General features: G+C 48.2%; 1 protein-coding gene across 1 annotated transcript; it reads right to left on the bottom strand.

Moving 5' to 3' along the window:
* Window positions 1–388: 388 nt before the first annotated feature.
* On the bottom strand, window positions 389–14,809 carry LOC136655628 (cyclin-dependent kinase inhibitor 1-like). Its single transcript, XM_066632212.1, has 3 exons — window positions 14,671–14,809; window positions 5,124–5,554; window positions 389–3,787 (listed from the first exon to the last, which is right to left on the bottom strand). Coding segments are annotated over exons 1-3 (504 nt in total). The 5' UTR covers window positions 14,673–14,809; the 3' UTR covers window positions 389–3,716.
* Window positions 14,810–18,169: the final 3,360 nt, after the last annotated feature.

An 18,169-nucleotide genomic window follows, 5' to 3' on the forward strand; every position in this document is an offset into this window, starting at 1 on the left:
GAATATTATTAATATCTCTAACTTTTAAGGAACAATGTTAAGCTGTATCCCAATTTATTGACAGGAAATTTCAGTATAGAAATCTAAGGGTGCAATCCTAACCCCTTACGTCAGTACTTTCCAGCACTGGCCTAGCGGTGCCAATGGGACGTGTGCTGCATCCTGCAGTTGGGAGTCACTCACGGAGGCCTCCTCAAAGGAAGGGAATGTTTGTTCCCTTACTTCAGAGCTGCACTGCCCTTATGTCAGTGCTGGAAAGCACTGACATAAGGGGTTAGGATTGCGCCCAAAATGTAGTGTTATGGTTTAACCAAGAAATAGAGAACTTTGTTAGAGCTAAACAGGCTAGAAACTGATTCACCCATTACAGAAAAAAACTGAATCAGTATTCCACAAAAATTCTCTTTATTTACAAAAACTTTATGCATCTACTGCTCAATGCACACTCACACATGGGCACTTTAAACCCTACACAAAGAAAATAATGGTTGCTTTTTCATTCTTTCATTTTACTCAGACACAGCCAGTGCATAGTTACTCAGAAGTGCGTCTCATAGCATGCTGTGGGAGTAAGCATACTCCCAAGCCTTAAATCTGCAGTTCTACAGATCCCTACTAAGGCATGGCAATGAGACGTATTCCCAGATAAATGTGGTTGGGTTCAGGGTGCTAATGATACAGAATTAATTCAAGAAGATTCAGACAATAGAAAACTTCTCAAATAAATTATTCAGGGCTGTCCTAAATAGTACGGAATCAGGTTTAGACTTCAAATCAAACTTAGGAAAGTTTTCCAGAACCGTCAAGTGACTGCAGGTTCACTACTATTCAAAATTATTCCTCTCACACTAATTTGGGGTCACCGTTTGTTTTCCCAGAAGGAACACACAAATGGAGATACAATGAATGCCTTGTTTCCCCTCCTATGGTTTTAATAACCCAGATATAGTTTGATCCTTCTCTGCCTAGTCCATATTCATGGGTAATTCAAGGCCCAATCCCATCCAACTTTCCGCACTGATGCAGCCACAATGCAGTCCCAAGATAAGGGAACAAACATTCTGTCACCCTAAGGAGGCTTCTGTGACTGTCCCTCCACCACAGAATGACAACCCTGTTGACATGGCAACATCAGTGCTGGAAAGCTGGATAGGATTTGGGCCTCTATAGGTTGTCCCATCTCTTTCCCTGTAGATGCTACTGTGAGTTTAATTTTTAATAAGAACCACTGGAGTTCAGTGGTCTCTAGGAGGGGGTGCTTTCTGAGATAGCCCCCCCCCCACCTGGTCCCTGAAGCCTGGGATGGTGGCAGTAGATTAAAAAAAAACTACCAAGGTTTTCCCCCATTCAGCTGCTGGTCCAGTAAAGGAAAAGCAGGGAGTGGGAAGGGGTGTGTGCGTGCTGACCATTAGGTGCTAATCCCCTTGGCAGCCTACCTTCCCCCCAGGGTCTTCTTCCCTGACAGGGGAGCTGAATAATATTTCACATATTGCAGAATGACTATCTGAACATGTATTCCATACAATGCCAGTTGATCCAGCACAAATAATTATTCTTTTTCTATAAAAATCCAAATAAATTATAGTAGTAAAAGTTTAAAACATACACACACACGTTCAATGGCACCCAAAACTATAGCTGATAAAAACAGTGCCATCATGTTCACACGCCCAGTGACCTTACGATAATGCAAAAACAAAAACTTAAAGCGGAGAATGACCCATAAAATTGATGGCCTAATACTGAGGTATTTGTGTTTCATTTATGGGTGCAATTTTATGATGCCAATTTTATAACATTTTTTCAGGTCAATAGATTTGGGAACCTATTTCTCTAAGTAGTCATATAGAACTAGGACTGTGTTACTGCACAGTTACACCAATGCTTAAGTCCAGTGGAGTTCAGTGGGACTTAAATGCAAAGAACAAGTGCAGCTTATTCAAATATGTAGGTCAAGGGAAACCCACTGAAACAGATGTTCATACACAGTGGCATAGCTAGAGGGGGTACAAAGCACTAGGTTTTACAGGGAGCCTCACTGTGGCATGCAAGCAGCCACTGCCCCGCCCCTTTGGAGCCATTCCAGGCAGTGGGAACAAAACAGAGGCAAATGCCAGAGAAGAGGCAAATGCCTCTGTTTTGCTCCCCTGCTAGGAATGGCTCTGAAGGGGAGGGGAAGGCTCCCTGAAAAACTTAATGCTTTGCACCCCCTCTAGCTATGCCATTGTTCATAAGAGAAGGAAATCTGGCCCATAAGACAGAGGAATATTAGGGCCAAGCTAATGTCATTGACTCTTGCATGTCTCTTTTTCCAAATGGAAACAGTACTTGCAGTGAGGGAGTCAGGATCTCAGTGAGTGGCACTAGTCCCAGTCAAAATAGCCACACTGCAGCGATTTCAATTGGGAGCTTTGCTTCTGAGGCAACCAGCAGTCATGGTGAGTTGGCATTTTGTCAGGACCACAGCACAGTGGCACAAGATTTAAAAAGAACTCTCCTTGTGCATTGCAGTCCAAATCCTGATCTCTCCCACTGGCTATCTGCACTTGGAAAAACAGGCAAGCAGGAGCCAATGACATGGTGGGCCTTTGGATCCCCAAATAGGATGCCAACCCAACTGCCCCTGGTGCCATCCAGGGCTTTCCACTCACACCTCAAAGAGAATTTATTCTGCCTTCCATTGCTCCATAGCAGAGATGTGTGTTCAGAAAATCTCAGAAAAGTTATGAGGAAAAGGTGTGTTTGTTCACCTTCTCCCTGTTGATGCAGCTATTAAACAGACAGAACAACCTACAGGAACATTTCCCTTAAACTCCTCCTGCATGTAAAAAAATTAGCATAACAGAAAGACTGCTAAATGTCCTGCTTGGTTCCTACCAGTAGGGAGCTATTTATATGGGGAAGTGTTCAAACACATGATCCTAACCACTAGTGCTCTGAACCATCTGGACTTGTCCAGCAAAACTGCACCATATAATTCTGCCAATCTGAATGGAAGTGTTATGCTGCCTGGAATTTCACTATCAATAGGCTATGCCCTGACACAAGTGTGACACTTTAGCCAGGGCTCCATCCTTCCAAGGCCACTCACTCCCCTGCAGCATGTTTGGACAGGGCACTTAGAATAATATGTTCATAGCAGAAATATAGGTGCTGTGTTCTGATGCAAAGTTCAGGACTGGGGTTTTTCTGCATAAGTACTGTGTAGGGATAGTACACTTTTATGGCACTTTTATGGCAGCCAAATTAAGGATTTGGTATGCTCAATCAAAATACAAAAGCCCCAAACAAACCCAATTAGCAGGTAAAGTATCATCATTATGTCAAAATGAAAGCCACCATATTAAATACATTAAAAAAAACATATAGTATAGAAGACCATATAATGGTGCTCACGATTTGTTCATACATAGTATTTTGAGTGATAAGCCATATCCCAGCTTGGGGTGTTAGTGTTGCTACAATTGGCCTATTTCTGACTTAATCACCTGCTTTCCCCTTTCTTTAAAAGGCAAGGAGCCCCCTGAGATTGAGGGTTTCCAGCGTATTTGGCCTAACTGCATTCAGATGGGAGCGTCTTGCTGTTCAAAAAGTTCCTGTTTGGGACTCCTGATTGTGTCATTCTGTGTGAGGCCCCAAGTGTTTGCTCCCTGGACTTTCAAATCTGCTACAAGGTCGAATCTTTCTTTGACATCTGGAGCATGTGATGCTCTAGTCTAGAAAGCGAGTTTCTTGACAGGCGTTTGCATGTCCATCCTGATTTGCTTCTTCTTTGCTGAATAATAATCTGTGGCAAAAACAAACAAGGCAGTAACCATTGAGAGATGCTCAGAACCAATCTATACATGATGCAGAATGAATTTCTGCTGGCCAGTTAATGCACATCACAATTTCACCTTCCCCACAGACACAATCTGTGCAGAATTACAAATTACAGAGAAAGAAAAATCAAAGCATCTCCCCAGGCAGGGGCTGATTGTGAAAGTAACAAATCAAAATGGTACCAAGAAGCAGGTCCTGGGATCATTTCACCATCACTTTCCCAGGCTTCCTGAGTGGCAACGAAAGTTGCCAGCCTTCCCCCAGAGCAGCTGAAGCCTGGCATGTGTGCCAAGAAAATATGCTCTTGGCAAAGACCTGGAAATTATGTAGGATTTGCAAAGCCTCCTTCAGTTATTCCAGCCAACGCCAATTTGTGATGGGGGGTAACATGTACGTTGGTGACTCACGTACTGCTGGGCGGCACAAAAAGGAGCATGTTCAGTAGGAAACAAATCCTGCAGTTTTCACAAACATCCATGGCAAAGACTTGTGAAGGAAGACAGGAGGAGGAGGGAATTTTTAAAAACACCACCAGGACGGTCCCAATATGGTGAAATGGAGCTCAACATACACTCCAGAAGGTGGTCTCCTTCACACCATAGTCAAAAGGACAAACACAAGGCTTGAGCAGCTGGTAAGGTGAAACTGTTTTTTTTTTAAATGTCTCTTAAATCGAGATGGGTTGCGATAGAGGGTCATTTGAAAAAGTGGGTCCCGTGCTAAAAAGTTTGGAACCACTGCGCTAAGTGGTGTGCTACGTAGTCATCAATAATATTGATGTTCAGAGCTTTGGCCTACTCATCTCTTATTCTTCTGAAAACTAGAGGTAGCTGGAAGAACGTAAGGTCTTTTACACAGAAATGGGCAGCCCAATCCTAACCAAAGTCCCCCGTGCCAATGAAGCTGTGGTGGCACAGATACATCCCACAGGGCAATTTCAGCTGCTGGAAGACACCTGGAGGTAAGGGGACATTTGTCCCCTTGCCTTGGGTTAAGCCCAGCAGCTGCTATGAGGCAACTTGGACCTGCACCATCAACTCAGACCTGAACTCTATAGCTGGGACAGATTACTAGTGACAGTTGCCCAAGAAACAGCCCCAGAATCCAGACAAGTCTCCCGGAAGCCACAAGTGACATCATAAGAGACAAAGACCATATAGGTCAGTGTGCCATGAGAAGAAAGACACAGAAAATTACGATGGCCTTCTATTATTTATGTGGCACATGGCTGGATACTCCTTTGTATTGCAGCACTAGGATGGAAACAAGAAACATGAGCTTAAGAAACACATTTCACATACCAGTCAGAAATGTGTCCCTTCGCTTCTTTCCTGCCAGGCTCTTCTTCTTTGGCATCTTCTTGGCCCTCTGGGGTTTCACTTTGCCAGTGTGCTGAGCTCTGGCTTCCTTGGCTACGAACCGGTTCACAGGCTGCAGGGGTTTGCGAGCACCCCCTACCACACAAGCATGGTAAAAGGTGGGGACCTCGCGGTCCTGCAGCTCCTCCCACTGTAAAAGGCCTTCCGCAGGCATCTCTTGCACAAAGTCAAAGTTCCATCTCCTCTTGGCCTTTTCCATGCTGGCGTACAGCATGCGCTGGAACTCCTGCTGCAAATGGTCGTGGTCCACAGGGCCAAAGAGGTTCCTCCGCACATGGCTCGCTTTCTTGAATCTCAGCTCCATCCTCTCTCCTGCCTGCCTTTCTTCTACAAGAGCACAGAGCAGTGATTCCCTGTCACAAACAGAAATAGACATCCGTTTAAATCAGAAAGCAAAATAAAGTGCTATGGTGTGTTTAAAGATGTAGCCGTAGGTAGTGCTGTCTAAGGAGGCCTGGCCTTCCCCGGGGTATTCCTAACCCCTCTCTTACACTTGAACTATTTATTTTTAAAGTAAGGTTATGGGTATTTTCTTTATGGAGATGTAAGGAAACCATAGAGGCACTATCCCACCTTAGCTCTCAAGGCCAAATAACATGTTACATTATGTCACTGGCCTTACATACAGGTACACGTCACTTAGCAATGGGGGTATGCTCTCTGAAATGCATTGTTGGGTGCATCGTCATTATGCAAACATCACAGAGTGGTGGTAGCTGGGGAGAGTCCCAGAATGCCTTGTGGCAGCCGGGTAACACCCCAGAATGTCTTGCAGTCCCTCAGCCGCTGCCAGCCTGCAACCCACCAAGAATTGAGTCGTGACCTGCTGCTCACAGCTACGCAATATAATGTAGCTACACAAAGTTTTTCATCATTATAATCTTATGGGACCACCACCACATATGTTCCATCGTTAACCAAAAAGTTGCTTTATGGTGCATACCTGTACTTATTCTTTGATAAATAGCAGCTGTGGGATGGAAGCTGATCTGCATGGGAGGGGGAGGAATTTAACCATTTGCCCCACTTTAGTCCTAGTTCAGATTCTGCCCCCCCAACTGTGATTTAGCAATTTAGCAAAGAAAAACCAAAAGATGGAGACCAACATGCAGTGGCGTAGCTCGCCACTTGCCCCACTCTTTCTCTGCCCCACTGTGCAGCTTGCCCCACTCTTTCTCAGCTGTAGAGAAAGAGCATGTAGAGCATGGTGACTGGAGCTCAGTGGTGGAGGACGGGGGCTGTTACTCCCTCTCTCACTCTGACCTGTTTCCCAGGCCCCACCGCCTGGGAGCGAGTTGTAAGCACTTCCTTCACCTTCCCTTTCCAATAAGCTAATAACCCAGCTAATAACCCAGAATTCTAGAAGGATTCTAGATGAACCCCACTGACTTACAGCTTGAGACAACTGTGAAACTCAAGAGTTACACTGTGTGTAAGGTGCCACTGATTTTGCAGAGTGTGCAAAATTACACTGTCACAGTGACTCTAGATTTTCAAAGCTGGCTTTTAGATTGCAAGTCCTGCAGAAGTCAATGATGGAGCAGATTTATGGGACCTTCAGGGCTCATGGGGTCTGCCCTCCAGAGGTTTCAGAGGTCCACCCTCTGGAACCGACAACCTCTGCCAAAGTGTTTTACAATTACAAGTCAAGAATGTGGACATATTAAGGCATAACTAAATGGTGTTAAGCAGCCCTGAATAAGTACTCTTGCTTAAGAACATCACAAGTGCTTTCTGGATCAGATCCACATCTAACTAAATGGCTCCCTGTCCCAAAAGGGCTCACAATCTAAAAAGATGCAGAAGAACACCAGCAAACAGCAATTAGAAAAGAAACTGTGCTGTGTAAAAAAGGGACACGTATGTATACATGCATTTGATCAACAGCTTGAATTGCCAACAGTCCTACAAAAATTCAACTTGCCTCAATGAGATAGAACAGTTTGAACTAAATCCTGAACTAAACCCTGATTTCCCCCCCCCCAAAAGCCTGAAGGTGTAGAAACCCCCTTTGAAGAAGGGGAAAGTGCCAGCCAATTGTCTTCCTCCACCTGCAGAGGAAGAAGGGCAGACAATTTGTTACTACAGACAGTTGCCCTAGAAACAGAGCTGCAGAACCTGGAAGAGTTTTTCAGCTATTTTCAACCGCTGGGCTCCAAACTCCCATGGCACACCTGTGAACATAAGAACAGCCCCACTGGATCAGGCCATAGGCCCATCTAGTCCAGCTTCTTGTATCTCACAGCGGCCCACCAAATGCCCCAGAGAGCACACCACATAACAAGAGACCTCATCCTGGTGCCCTCCCCTGCATCTGGTATTCTGACATAGCCCATTTCTAAAATCAGGAGGTTGCGCATACACATCATGGCTTGTACCCTGTAATGGATTTTTCCTCCAGAAACTTGTCCAATCCCCTTTTAAAGGCATCCAGGCTAGATGCCGTCACCACATCCTGTGGCAAGGAGTTCCACAGACCAACCACACGCTGAGTAAAGAAATATTTTCTTTTGTCTGTCCTAACTCTCCCAACACTCAATTTTAGTGGATGTCCCCTGGTTCTGGTGTTATGTGAGAGTGTAAAGAGCATCTCCCTATCCACTCTATCCATCCCCTGCATAATTTTGTATGTCTCAATCATGTCATAAGAATATAAGAACAGCCCCACCGGATCAGGCCATAGGCCCATCTAGTCCAGCTTCCTGTATCTCACAGCGGCCCACCATGTCCCCCCTCAGGCGTCTCTTTTTTAGGCTGAAGAGGCCCAAACACCGTAGCCTTTCCTCATAAGGAAGGCTTTTTGGCTGTAGACCTTTTGTGGCACACCAATGTGCCGTAGCATACCAGTTGAAAATCACTGCAGGGTGAACAAAAGCCCACTGAACACTCAAAAAGTAAATGCAACTAACATTCTTCTTGCATAGCTACATTCAGCATTTGCAGGTGAAAGCTAAATAAGAACCCCAATATGTGTGAAACTTTCCTGGCTGGATATTTGGAAGCCATTCTTCTTGAATAACTTCAAGCTCAAGCCTATGCCTGTCTACTCAGAAGTAAGTCCAATTATAGTCAGTAGGGCTTACTCCCAGGAAACTGTGGATAGGATTGCAGCCTAAGTCATTATTTTCAAGCCTGTGCTAAACATTCCTTGAGAAGGTTCCTTGAGACAGATATGATAAATACAGACTTTGGTGGCACAAAGTTTTAGGATGTGATTGTGTGCCTCCCCCCTCCCCAAAACGCCACACAATCCCAAAGGTGTTTACTCAGGGCCAGTGGATTCAATGGGTCTTCCTTTCAGTATCAGTATCAGGAGATACTCCTTTCACATATCACAGGATTGCAGTCAAAATGGCACAACGATTTCTACCAGCTACATTTCTCTGTATTTCTCTACATTTAGCTATACAATTTGGCCTTCCCTTTGCACTCCTTTCCCTCTGATCACTCTGCTTCATCCCCTAATTTTGAAAGTGAAGCAGTTTTGGCGCCCAGGGAGAGTGTGTCTTGACTGCAAGGCGACTCTGGAATTTCCCCAGTCTTTTTCTTTCACCATCTGCTTCTAGTTTGAGTGTCTGTAACCGCCTTTGCATCCAAGATCACGTGAATCACTTCTCTACAGACTGCCCAGATTGAACAAGGCGGGTACTTTGCTTTATTTTTCAAATCCTGCAGCGGGAAAATCTCTGCCCACACATGACGGTTTCTCTCATTTGCTACAGAACAAACAGAACCAAACAAACAAGGAAATGCATCTCTCATGGTCTTTCCAAAGAGCCATTTGTAGCAGTGCAAATGCAAGAAGACACAACACTACTTACTAATTGTTGCAGATCAAACTGCTGAGCAGGGACTAGTCCAGACCTGGTAAACAGAGCTGAGAGCCAAGAAATCCCTGGATCAGCTGGGCAGGCAGGTATTATTCAAGCCCCCTTGGAAATAATAAAGCCCATTGGAACTCTCTGCTAAGTGAATAAGCTAGCTAGCTGGCAACCTTCAGTCTCGAAAGACTATGGTATCGCGCTCTGAAAGGTGGTTCTGGAACAGCATCTAGTGTGGCTGAAAAGGCCGATTTGGGAGTGACAATCCCTTCCACACCGGGAGCAAGTGCAGCCTGTCCCTGGTCTGTCTCCCTGGCTATGGGCCTTCCTTCTTTGCCTCTTTGCCTCAGACTGTTGGCCAAGTGTCTCTTCAAACTGGGAAAGGCCATGCTGCACAGCCTGCCTCCAAGCGGGCTGCTCAGAGGCCAGGGTTTCCCACTTGTTGAGGTCAACTCCTAAGGCCTTCAGATCCCTCTTGCAGATGTCCTTGTATCGCAGCTCTGGTCTACCTGTAGGGTGCTTTCCTTGCACGAGTTCTCCATAGAAGAGATCCTTTGGGATCTGGCCATCATCCAATCTCACGACATGACCGAGCCAACGCAGGCGTCTCTGTTTCAGCAGTGCATACGTGCTAGGGATTCCAGCACGTTCCAGTGAATAAGCAAGATGCTGCATTTGTAGTGACTCCATGATGAAAAAAAGGCAAGAGTTGTACTGCTGATTTTTATGGAGGTCATATATACTGCACATAAGAGACACAAATCATTCATCCGAAGTACTTTTGTCCTCATTGTTTTCAATGGGAGAAGTAAGCATATGCTCTGATTTGAGTGCTTAAATTTGCCAGGGTGTATTATATTGGGGGAAAAAAAAATTAACTGAGCATTTAGTCCAAGAGGAATCACAAGAAGGTAGGGATGTGCAGTGGGTGGGGAGGCAGGTGAGGCAGAGCCTCCACGTGGGAGTCCTTCGAAAGTACTGCTGCCATGAGAGGTGTGAATCACCTACAACCCACATGCACAGCGCCTGGTTGTGGATGCTTGCACATCTCCCATGGCGGTGGCATTCACTTTTGAAGGACTCCGGTGGGGAGGCTCTGCATCACCACGTCTCTGCAAGAAGGCAATGGACTTTCCTCCTATTTTTAAAAGAGCAACACAATTTCCCGTGTGGAGATTCCTTTTTATATAGCAAAATCTAGGTTCTCTGCACCACGACTAGACCCATGACAGTGCTGGCAAAATGACATCATGTCATCACATTTGTCAAACTACCCCACCCTTCCTCAAGCATCATCCAGAAAAAAAGTAATCTATGCATTTTCAGTTGCCTCTAGGGCACACAGTTCATTGTCTATCCACATCATCACACTAGCATGCAAATTACTAGAAAATAAGCCTGGCGTTTATATAGACCAGGGATGGCCAACTTTCAACTTGAGGGCTCCTGGACCTTTAGCAATTGTGTAGAGGAGAGAATTTCAGCAGGTGCAGCTGGTCATCTGTGAGTTAACTGAATGATAAGCTGCACCTGCTGAAATTTCTGCCTCTACACAGTTGTTAAAGGTCCAGGAGTCCAAAAGTTGAAAGGTTGGCCAGCCCCCCACATGGACTATATAGGAATGTAAGCAAAAACTGAAATATCAGGGATTGCACAAAAGCCTCAATGCAGAGGAACCTGCCTTTACAGGTCCACCTAGCTCGCCACTGTCTATGTTGCTGAAAGCTGCTCTTCAGGGTGGGGGGGTCTTTTCCAGTCCTATTTTGAGATGCAAGTTATTGAACCTTTCCTTCATGCAAAGCACACACTCCCCCAAAGACCTACAGCCCTATACTACTATAGAACCTGCTTCTGATAATTCAAGACAATTAAACATTTCATTATTTGAACAAAGGATTTGGAAAACCACAAAAATACCAAAAACTTTTATACACTTATGTAATATTAATAAACATTAAAAGCCTATCATGTTTCCTAAATGTTCAGAACACTGCACATAGCTTGGCTCAGTAATCCCTACAACAGACCAGCAAGGTAGACCATTATTATACTTTCATAGGGATAGAAGCAACAGCTTCCATCCAGCAACTTCAGTGGAACAGCACAGAAATAGTCACAGCCATAGTCACAAGCCTGTCTCAGACCCCCCACTGTGGGAGAGTGCAAAGTGCTACATTTTGCAGGGAGCCTCATCACAAATATTTCTTTACTCAGCGTGTGGTTGGTCTGTGGAACTCCTTGCCACGGGATGTGGTGATGGCAGCTGGCCTAGATGCCTTTAAAAGGGGATTGGACAAATTTCTGGAGCAAAAGTCCATTACTGGCTACAAGACTTGATGTGTATGCGCAACCTCCTGATGTGGAAATGGGCTCTGTCAGATGCAAGGGAGGGCACCAGGATGCAGGTCCTTTGCTGTCTTGTGTGCTCCCTTGGGCCTTTGGTGGGCCGCTGTGAGATACAGGAAGCTGGACTAGATGGGCCTATGGCCTGATCCAGCGGGGCTGTTCTTATGTTCTTAAGGGGCCTCCTCCTTCGGACCCATTCCTGGGGGGGGCTCCAAGGGGGAGGGCCCCTGCAAAATTTAAGAGCTTTGCACCCTTTCTAGCTACGCCACTAGTGTGCAAGCACATACAACCCACACACAGAGCAAGGAGAGTGCAGAGTGCGTGGGTTGTGAGTGCTTGCACATCTCACCCAGCGGAGCTTTATGAAGGACTGGGGTGGGGAGGCTCTGCCTCACCTGCCTCCCTACCCACCCTACGTCTCTGGAGGTTGGAGGAGCTGGATCGCCCTCCCGAGCCAGTCTGCAGGCTCCTCCCCACCGCCCATCACGCCACCTCTGTGTGGGCTCGCCAGGCGAACTTGGGCCCCCAGGCTGGCTTTGCAGTTGGGCCAGCGGCCTCCCGGGACCAGGAGATTCCGCCAGCCAAGAAGGGACCACGAATCGAACTGGAGATGGGGGGGGGGGAAACTGTTGCCCTTTTAAGAGGATACAAAAGAGTTCATTCCCTATGGACAAGAGTGCAATGGAGAGTCTGGAATATGCACCCCCTGATCCACCCGCCCCCATCCTAGGCAATCTCCGTGGTATCCAAATCTAGAATAGATTGTAAAGCCCTCGGGGCAGGGAGCCTTATTTGCACGCGCAATATAAAAGAAGTCACAGTTCTGACTTTCCAGCTTGCAAAAGGGATCCCAGCAGGGTTATTGGGTCTTCCAGTATGCCAAACGGTCTAGGGGCACTTTGAGCGGATGCAGGGTTACTTTTGGGAGTAAGAGCCCCATCCTAGGCATGTCTACTCAGAAGGACATCCCATTACAGTCAGTGGGGCTTACTTCCAGGAAAGCATGGATGGGATTGTAGCCCAAGTCTCGCGGATTCCACTCACCAGCAGGTCCCATAAGAGCTACTACTAAGTGGTGGCGTAGCTAGAGGGGGTGCAAAGCGCTATGTTTTGCGGGGAGCCTCACCGCACCACGTAAGGGGCCCCTCTCCTTCGGACGCATTGGGGGGAGGCGTATGCCTGGTTTCAAAGGGGAGGGGCCGCTTGCACGCTGCGGTGAGGCTCCCTGCAAAACTTAGCGCTTGGCACCCCCTCTAGCTACGCCACTGCGCCCAAGTCGTCTGGACAGGCAAGCAGCATCGTCGTGCCGTTTGAGCATTGCTGGGCTTCTGGCATTCTCCGCCTCCCCCCCCCCCGCCTGTTCTTCCTCATTGGCCAAAGGATCCAGTGACAGGCTTCAGCGAGGGGGACTCGGATTCCAGGTCACTGGTGCAAACCACACTCAGAGAACGCGGAATAAGGCGGCTCTGCACAGTGGCATAGCGAGAGGGGGTGCAAAGCACTAAGTTTTGCAGTTGCCTGAACGCAGAGTGAGGGGGGGAGCAAAGCTTCGTGCTTTGCACCCCCTCTCGCTACGCCACTGGCTCACATTCTCCACTGAGAGACACGATCCGGGCTGCGGGTACTAGTCAGTCAGTCTGTCTGTCTGTCCCCCTCCCCTTATTGACGCTTCAGCTCTTCACAGATCACTCTTACAAGCTGCTTCCACAGGGGCTGCATTCATGGATTTTAAATGTCACGACTCCCCCCCCCCAAAAGAAGGTTCATCGAAGCAAAAAATCATTTTAAATGCAACGAACCACCTTCAACAATCCACTTTGTGTTTAATACAGGCAGAGATGCCGTCCAAGACCGTTGAAGGCACAGCACCTGGGGGTGTCAAAATTGAGACCGAACCCCGATTATCTTCATCACACCGACCTGGGAGCACGTTCCACTGCAATGAACGAGGCTCACTTCTGAGCAAACATCCTTCGGGGTACATGAGATGGGAACCAGCTCTAAAAACACAGCCCACTCCTAGGCAAGTCTACTCAGAAGTCAGTCCCACTGTGTTCAGTGGGGCTTACTCCCAGGAAAGTGAGCTCAAGATTGCAGCCTTAGCAGCCCACTCCGAGGCAAGCCTACTCAGAAGTCAGTCCCACTGTGTTCAGTGGGGCCTACTCCCAGGAAAGTGAGCACAGGTCTGCAGCCTTGGCCGCCCACTCCGAGGCAAGCCTACTCAGAAGTCAGTCCCACTGTGTTCAGTGGGGCCTACTCCCAGGAAAGTGAGCACAGGTCTGCAGCCTTGGCCGCCCACTCCGAGGCAAGCCTACTCAGAAGTCAGTCCCACTGTGTTCAGTGGGGCCTACTCCCAGGAAAGTGAGCACAGGTCTGCAGCCTTGGCCGCCCACTCCAAGGCAAGCCTACTCAGAAGTCAGTCCCACTGTGTTCAGTGGGGCCTACTCCCAGGAAAGTGAGCTCAAGATTGCAGCCTTGGCCGCCCACTCCAAGGCAAGTCTACTCAGAAGTCAGTCCCACTGTGTTCAGTGGGGCTTACTCCCAGGAAAGTGAGCTCAAGATTGCAGCCTTAGCCGCCCACTCCAAGGCAAGCCTACTCAGAAGTCAGTCCCACTGTGTTCAGTGGGGCCTACTCCCAGGAAAGTGAGCTCAAGATTGCAGCCTTAGCAGCCCACTCCGAGGCAAGCCTACTCAGAAGTCAGTCCCACTGTGTTCAATGGGGCCTACTCCCAGGAAAGTGAGCTCAAGATTGCAGCCTTAGCCGCCCACTCCAAGGCAAGCCTACTCAGAAGTCAGTCCCACTGTGTTCAGTGGGGCTTACTCCCAGGAAAGTGAGCTCAAGATTGCAGCCTTAGCAGCCCACTCCAAGGCAAGCCTACTCAGAAGTCAGTCCCACTGTGTTCAATGGGGCCTACTCCCAGGAAAGTGAGCTCAAGATTGCAGCCTTAGCAGCCCACTCCAAGGCAAGCCTACTCAGAAGTCAGTCCCACTGTGTTCAATGGGGCTTACTCCCAGGAAAGTGAGCTCAAGATTGCAGCCTTAGCCGCCCACTCCGAGGCAAGCCTACTCAGAAGTCAGTCCCACTGTGTTCAGTGGGGCTTACTCCCAGGAAAGTGAGCTCAAGATTGCAGCCTTGGCCCCCCACTCCAAGGCAAGCCTACTCAGAAGTCAGTCCCACTGTGTTCAGTGGGGCTTACTCCCAGGAAAGTGAGCACAGGTCTGCAGCCTTGGCCCCCCACTCCAAGGCAAGCCTACTCAGAAGTCGGCCAGTGGGGCTTCCTCCCAGGAGAGGTCTCACTTACATGGGGAGCTCGGCGTCGCCGCGCGTGTCCGTTTCAAACTTGGCGGGCGCTTCTGCCGGCCGATCCGCGCTGCGCGGCGCTGCGCTGCGCTGCGCTGCGCTGAGCCGCTCCGGCGCGCTGGCGGCTGAGTCTGGCCGGCTCCTCCGGCGCGGGGCTCTGCTGCTCCTCGCCCGATTAACTCGCACATTCCGGGCTCGGGGCCAGGATCCCCCAGGCACGTGGATCGGCAACGTGACTGGCTCCACGGGGCTGGTGCCAAGTAAACCAGGCCAGGGAGCCAAACACACGCGCAGAGGAGGAAGCCCGGGGAGGAGGAGCCCCTCTGGGGGCATAGCGAGGGGGGGCGCAGAGCGCGACGCTCGGCAGGTGCCTGGACACGCCCTGCCAGTGGCCAGGCTTCTGCCTCTGTTTCGCTCCCGCCGCCTAGAGTGGGAGGGAAAGGGGCTGCTGGCACCAGCATTCAGAAGACCGCCAAACTGAGTGCTTCGGCACCCCCTCTAGCTACGCCACTGACCCTTCAGTAGTGACTCTGGACACACACCCAGGTTTGGCTGCTGGGATGGAACTTGGCATCACCATCTCCAAACCAACTTTCGGACCCTTCCCCCACAGGAAGGACAGAGTGGATAGAGAGATGCTCTTTTCCCTCTCACACACCACCAGAACCAGGGGACATCCACTAAAGTTGAGTGTTGGGAGAGTTAGGACAGACAAAAGAAAATATTTCTTTACTCAGCGTGTGGTTGGTCTGTGGAACTCCCTGCCTCAAGATGTGGAGGAAGATGTGCCTGTGAGATACAAGAAGCTGGACTAGGCGGGCCTATGGCCTGATCCAGCAGGGCTGTTCTTATGTTCTTAAAAGCCCCAGGCCTCACTAGTCTGCAGCAGCTATTTTGCCAGTGCAGACTGGAGAGGCCCTGTATTGGACTTTGCAGCCAGATGCATGGCATAGGATCCAACAGAGAAGGCCTCCTCTGGTCCCACCCCACCCCCACCCCCACCCTCCCTGTGCTCCCACCCCAGAACACCTCCCCTCTGCCCTGAAAAGACACACCACACCACACCACCTGGTGGTGCTACTTACCTCTGGGGGCTCATTGCGGGCAACTTCCTGGTGCTGAGTCCCAGCACTGACTGGTGCTGACCCAGTGCCAACACTCGCTCCTTACTGGGGGCAGCAAACCTGCTTTATAACAGGTTTGCAACACCCAGAGTCAATGGTACACTCGTACCGCTGGCAATGTTAGGATTGGGCCCTAAACCCAATCAAGGATCCCAAGGTGAAGCTGGTGTCCTCTGGCTCCATGAGAGGGGGACAGGGGGCATGAGAGTTCAATGTGAGAGGGGGTGTTGTACGTAGTAAGAATTTAATAGTGAAGTGTGAGTGACTGAATACAGAGTGGAGTGCGTGGTCAAGGCTGTGTGGTTTGTGGGTCTGCCAAAGGGCAATATGTTTGACATCTCAAAGGAGTTGGGGGGTAAGAACATAAGAACAGCCCAGATGGATCAGGCCATAGGCCCATCTAGTCCAACTTCCTGTATCTCACAGCAGCCCACCAAATGCCCCAGGGAGCACACCAGGTAACAAGAGACCTGCATCCTGGTGGCCTCCCCTGCATCTGGCATAGCCCATTTCTAAAATCAGGAGGTTGCACATACACATCATGGCTCGTAACCCATAATGGATTTTTCCTCCAGAAACTTGTCCAATCCCCTTTTAAAGGCATCCAGGCCAGACGCCATCACCATATCCTGCGGCAAGGAGTTCCACAGACAAACCACACGCTGAGTAAAGAAATATTTTCTTTTGTCTGTCCTTACTCTCCCAACACTCAGTTTTAGTGGATGTCCCCTGGTTCTGGTGTTATGTGAGAGTGTAAAGAGCATCTCTCTATCCACTTTATCCTTCCCATGCATAATTTTGTATGTCTCAATCATGTCCCCCCTCAGGCATCTCTTTTCTAGGCAGAAGAGGCCCAAACGCCTTATGAGCCTTTCCTCATAAGGAAGGTGCCCCAGCCCAGGAATCATCTTAGTCGGTCTCTTTTGCACCTTTTCCATTTCCACTATATCCTTTTTGAGATGTAGCAACCAGAACTGGACACAATACTCCAGGTGTGGCCTTACCCTAGAGTATTTGTTAGCTGCCTTGAGTGCTCAGTTCTGGAGTGGAAAGGCAGGATATAAATTCTGCAAATAAATAAATAAGCCAGCAGTAAAAACTCTACTAACACAACAATGAGCTACTCACAATTCAATATAGCAAGTTAAATAAGAAGATTGTTTGTGAAAAAACAATGACCACCTTTTTACTGGCCCAAGAGTTTCTATGAATCCCCATAAAATGACTGGTCAAAGAGGAGAACAAGTAAAAATGCAAACCATGTTGCAGCCTAGAATATTTTTACGTGGAAATAGAATGAGACCTGGTAAGGTTTTAGGTCACTGTTAGCTAAAACAATGTTCGCTAAAACAGTTAGTTAGTTCAAAGCATTTGAACTCTGGGGGAAAATTTTGGCACACTTGGCATGCCTGCTCTGCCCTTCTAGATTTGCCAGGAAACTCAAATTAGCACAAGAATATTAGTTCCCCTTCTACAAGTGTGTGTTGTGATGGGTTTGGTATCAAGCAACAGGTGTTTGCATACACCTCTCCACACTTTGCCAAATTTTGAGTCATGAACCATGGAATCACCAAAATCAAGCCCTCCTCTGAATATAATTATAGACTGAAACTTTATGCTCCTGTTAGGCTACTCTTTTGACTGACACATTCTTGTTTACCCTCAAAGCTGTGATTCTGTCAGGGAGATAATTTGTTATGGGCTGGTGTGGGCAATATAATATCCTCCCAATCGGCTACATTCTTTGATTTAGTTTTGCCCTGCCAAATACATTCACTTGTTATACCGATATATATACTCGTTATACCGATAAGTGAAACAGCCTTCAGACACACATCAGGGTGAGATTACAGAGGCCCTTGGTATCCACAGGGACCAGTTCCATGATCCCCACGGACACAGAAATTCATGGATAATGAAATCAGTGGGGGGCCAGGGTTGCAGTGCTGCAGGGACTCCCCTGGCCGCTGTGCTAGGCCTTCCAGACTCCTGCTAGCCTCCCACTGTCTTCAGAAGGCCTCCTGGATCATCCAGAAGCCACTTCTGGTTCACATCTACAACTTCCAGCCATGTGTCCTGTCCCAATTTGTCCTATCCTGCCGACCACACTAATTTGTCCCATCCAAATATCCCAACTCCCTTTTAATGCCCGCTTTTTGGCTAATTAACACCCTCTTTATCTCTAGGAACAACAGCTGTGGTGTGCAAAGGAATAAACACAGAACTTCTTACCTATAGCAATTAACAAGAATTTATTGCTACAAACACATACACTCCCTGCAAATCCTCTTGTCCAGAGGCTTTCCCTCCCCAAAACTCCACTTAACTCAGTGGTCCAAAGCCTCCAGTCCAAGTCCAATCCAATCTCCAAAGCAC

This window comes from Tiliqua scincoides, chromosome 6, assembly GCF_035046505.1.
Source record: "Tiliqua scincoides isolate rTilSci1 chromosome 6, rTilSci1.hap2, whole genome shotgun sequence".
Classification (NCBI taxonomy): domain Eukaryota; kingdom Metazoa; phylum Chordata; class Lepidosauria; order Squamata; family Scincidae; genus Tiliqua; species Tiliqua scincoides.

Coding starts and splice junctions, on each gene's coding strand:
- LOC136655628 (XM_066632212.1), bottom strand. Junction 3,788..5,123: donor AAGGGACACATTTCTGACTG/GTATGTGAAATG, acceptor TTTTTGCCACAG/ATTATTATTCAGCAAAGAAG.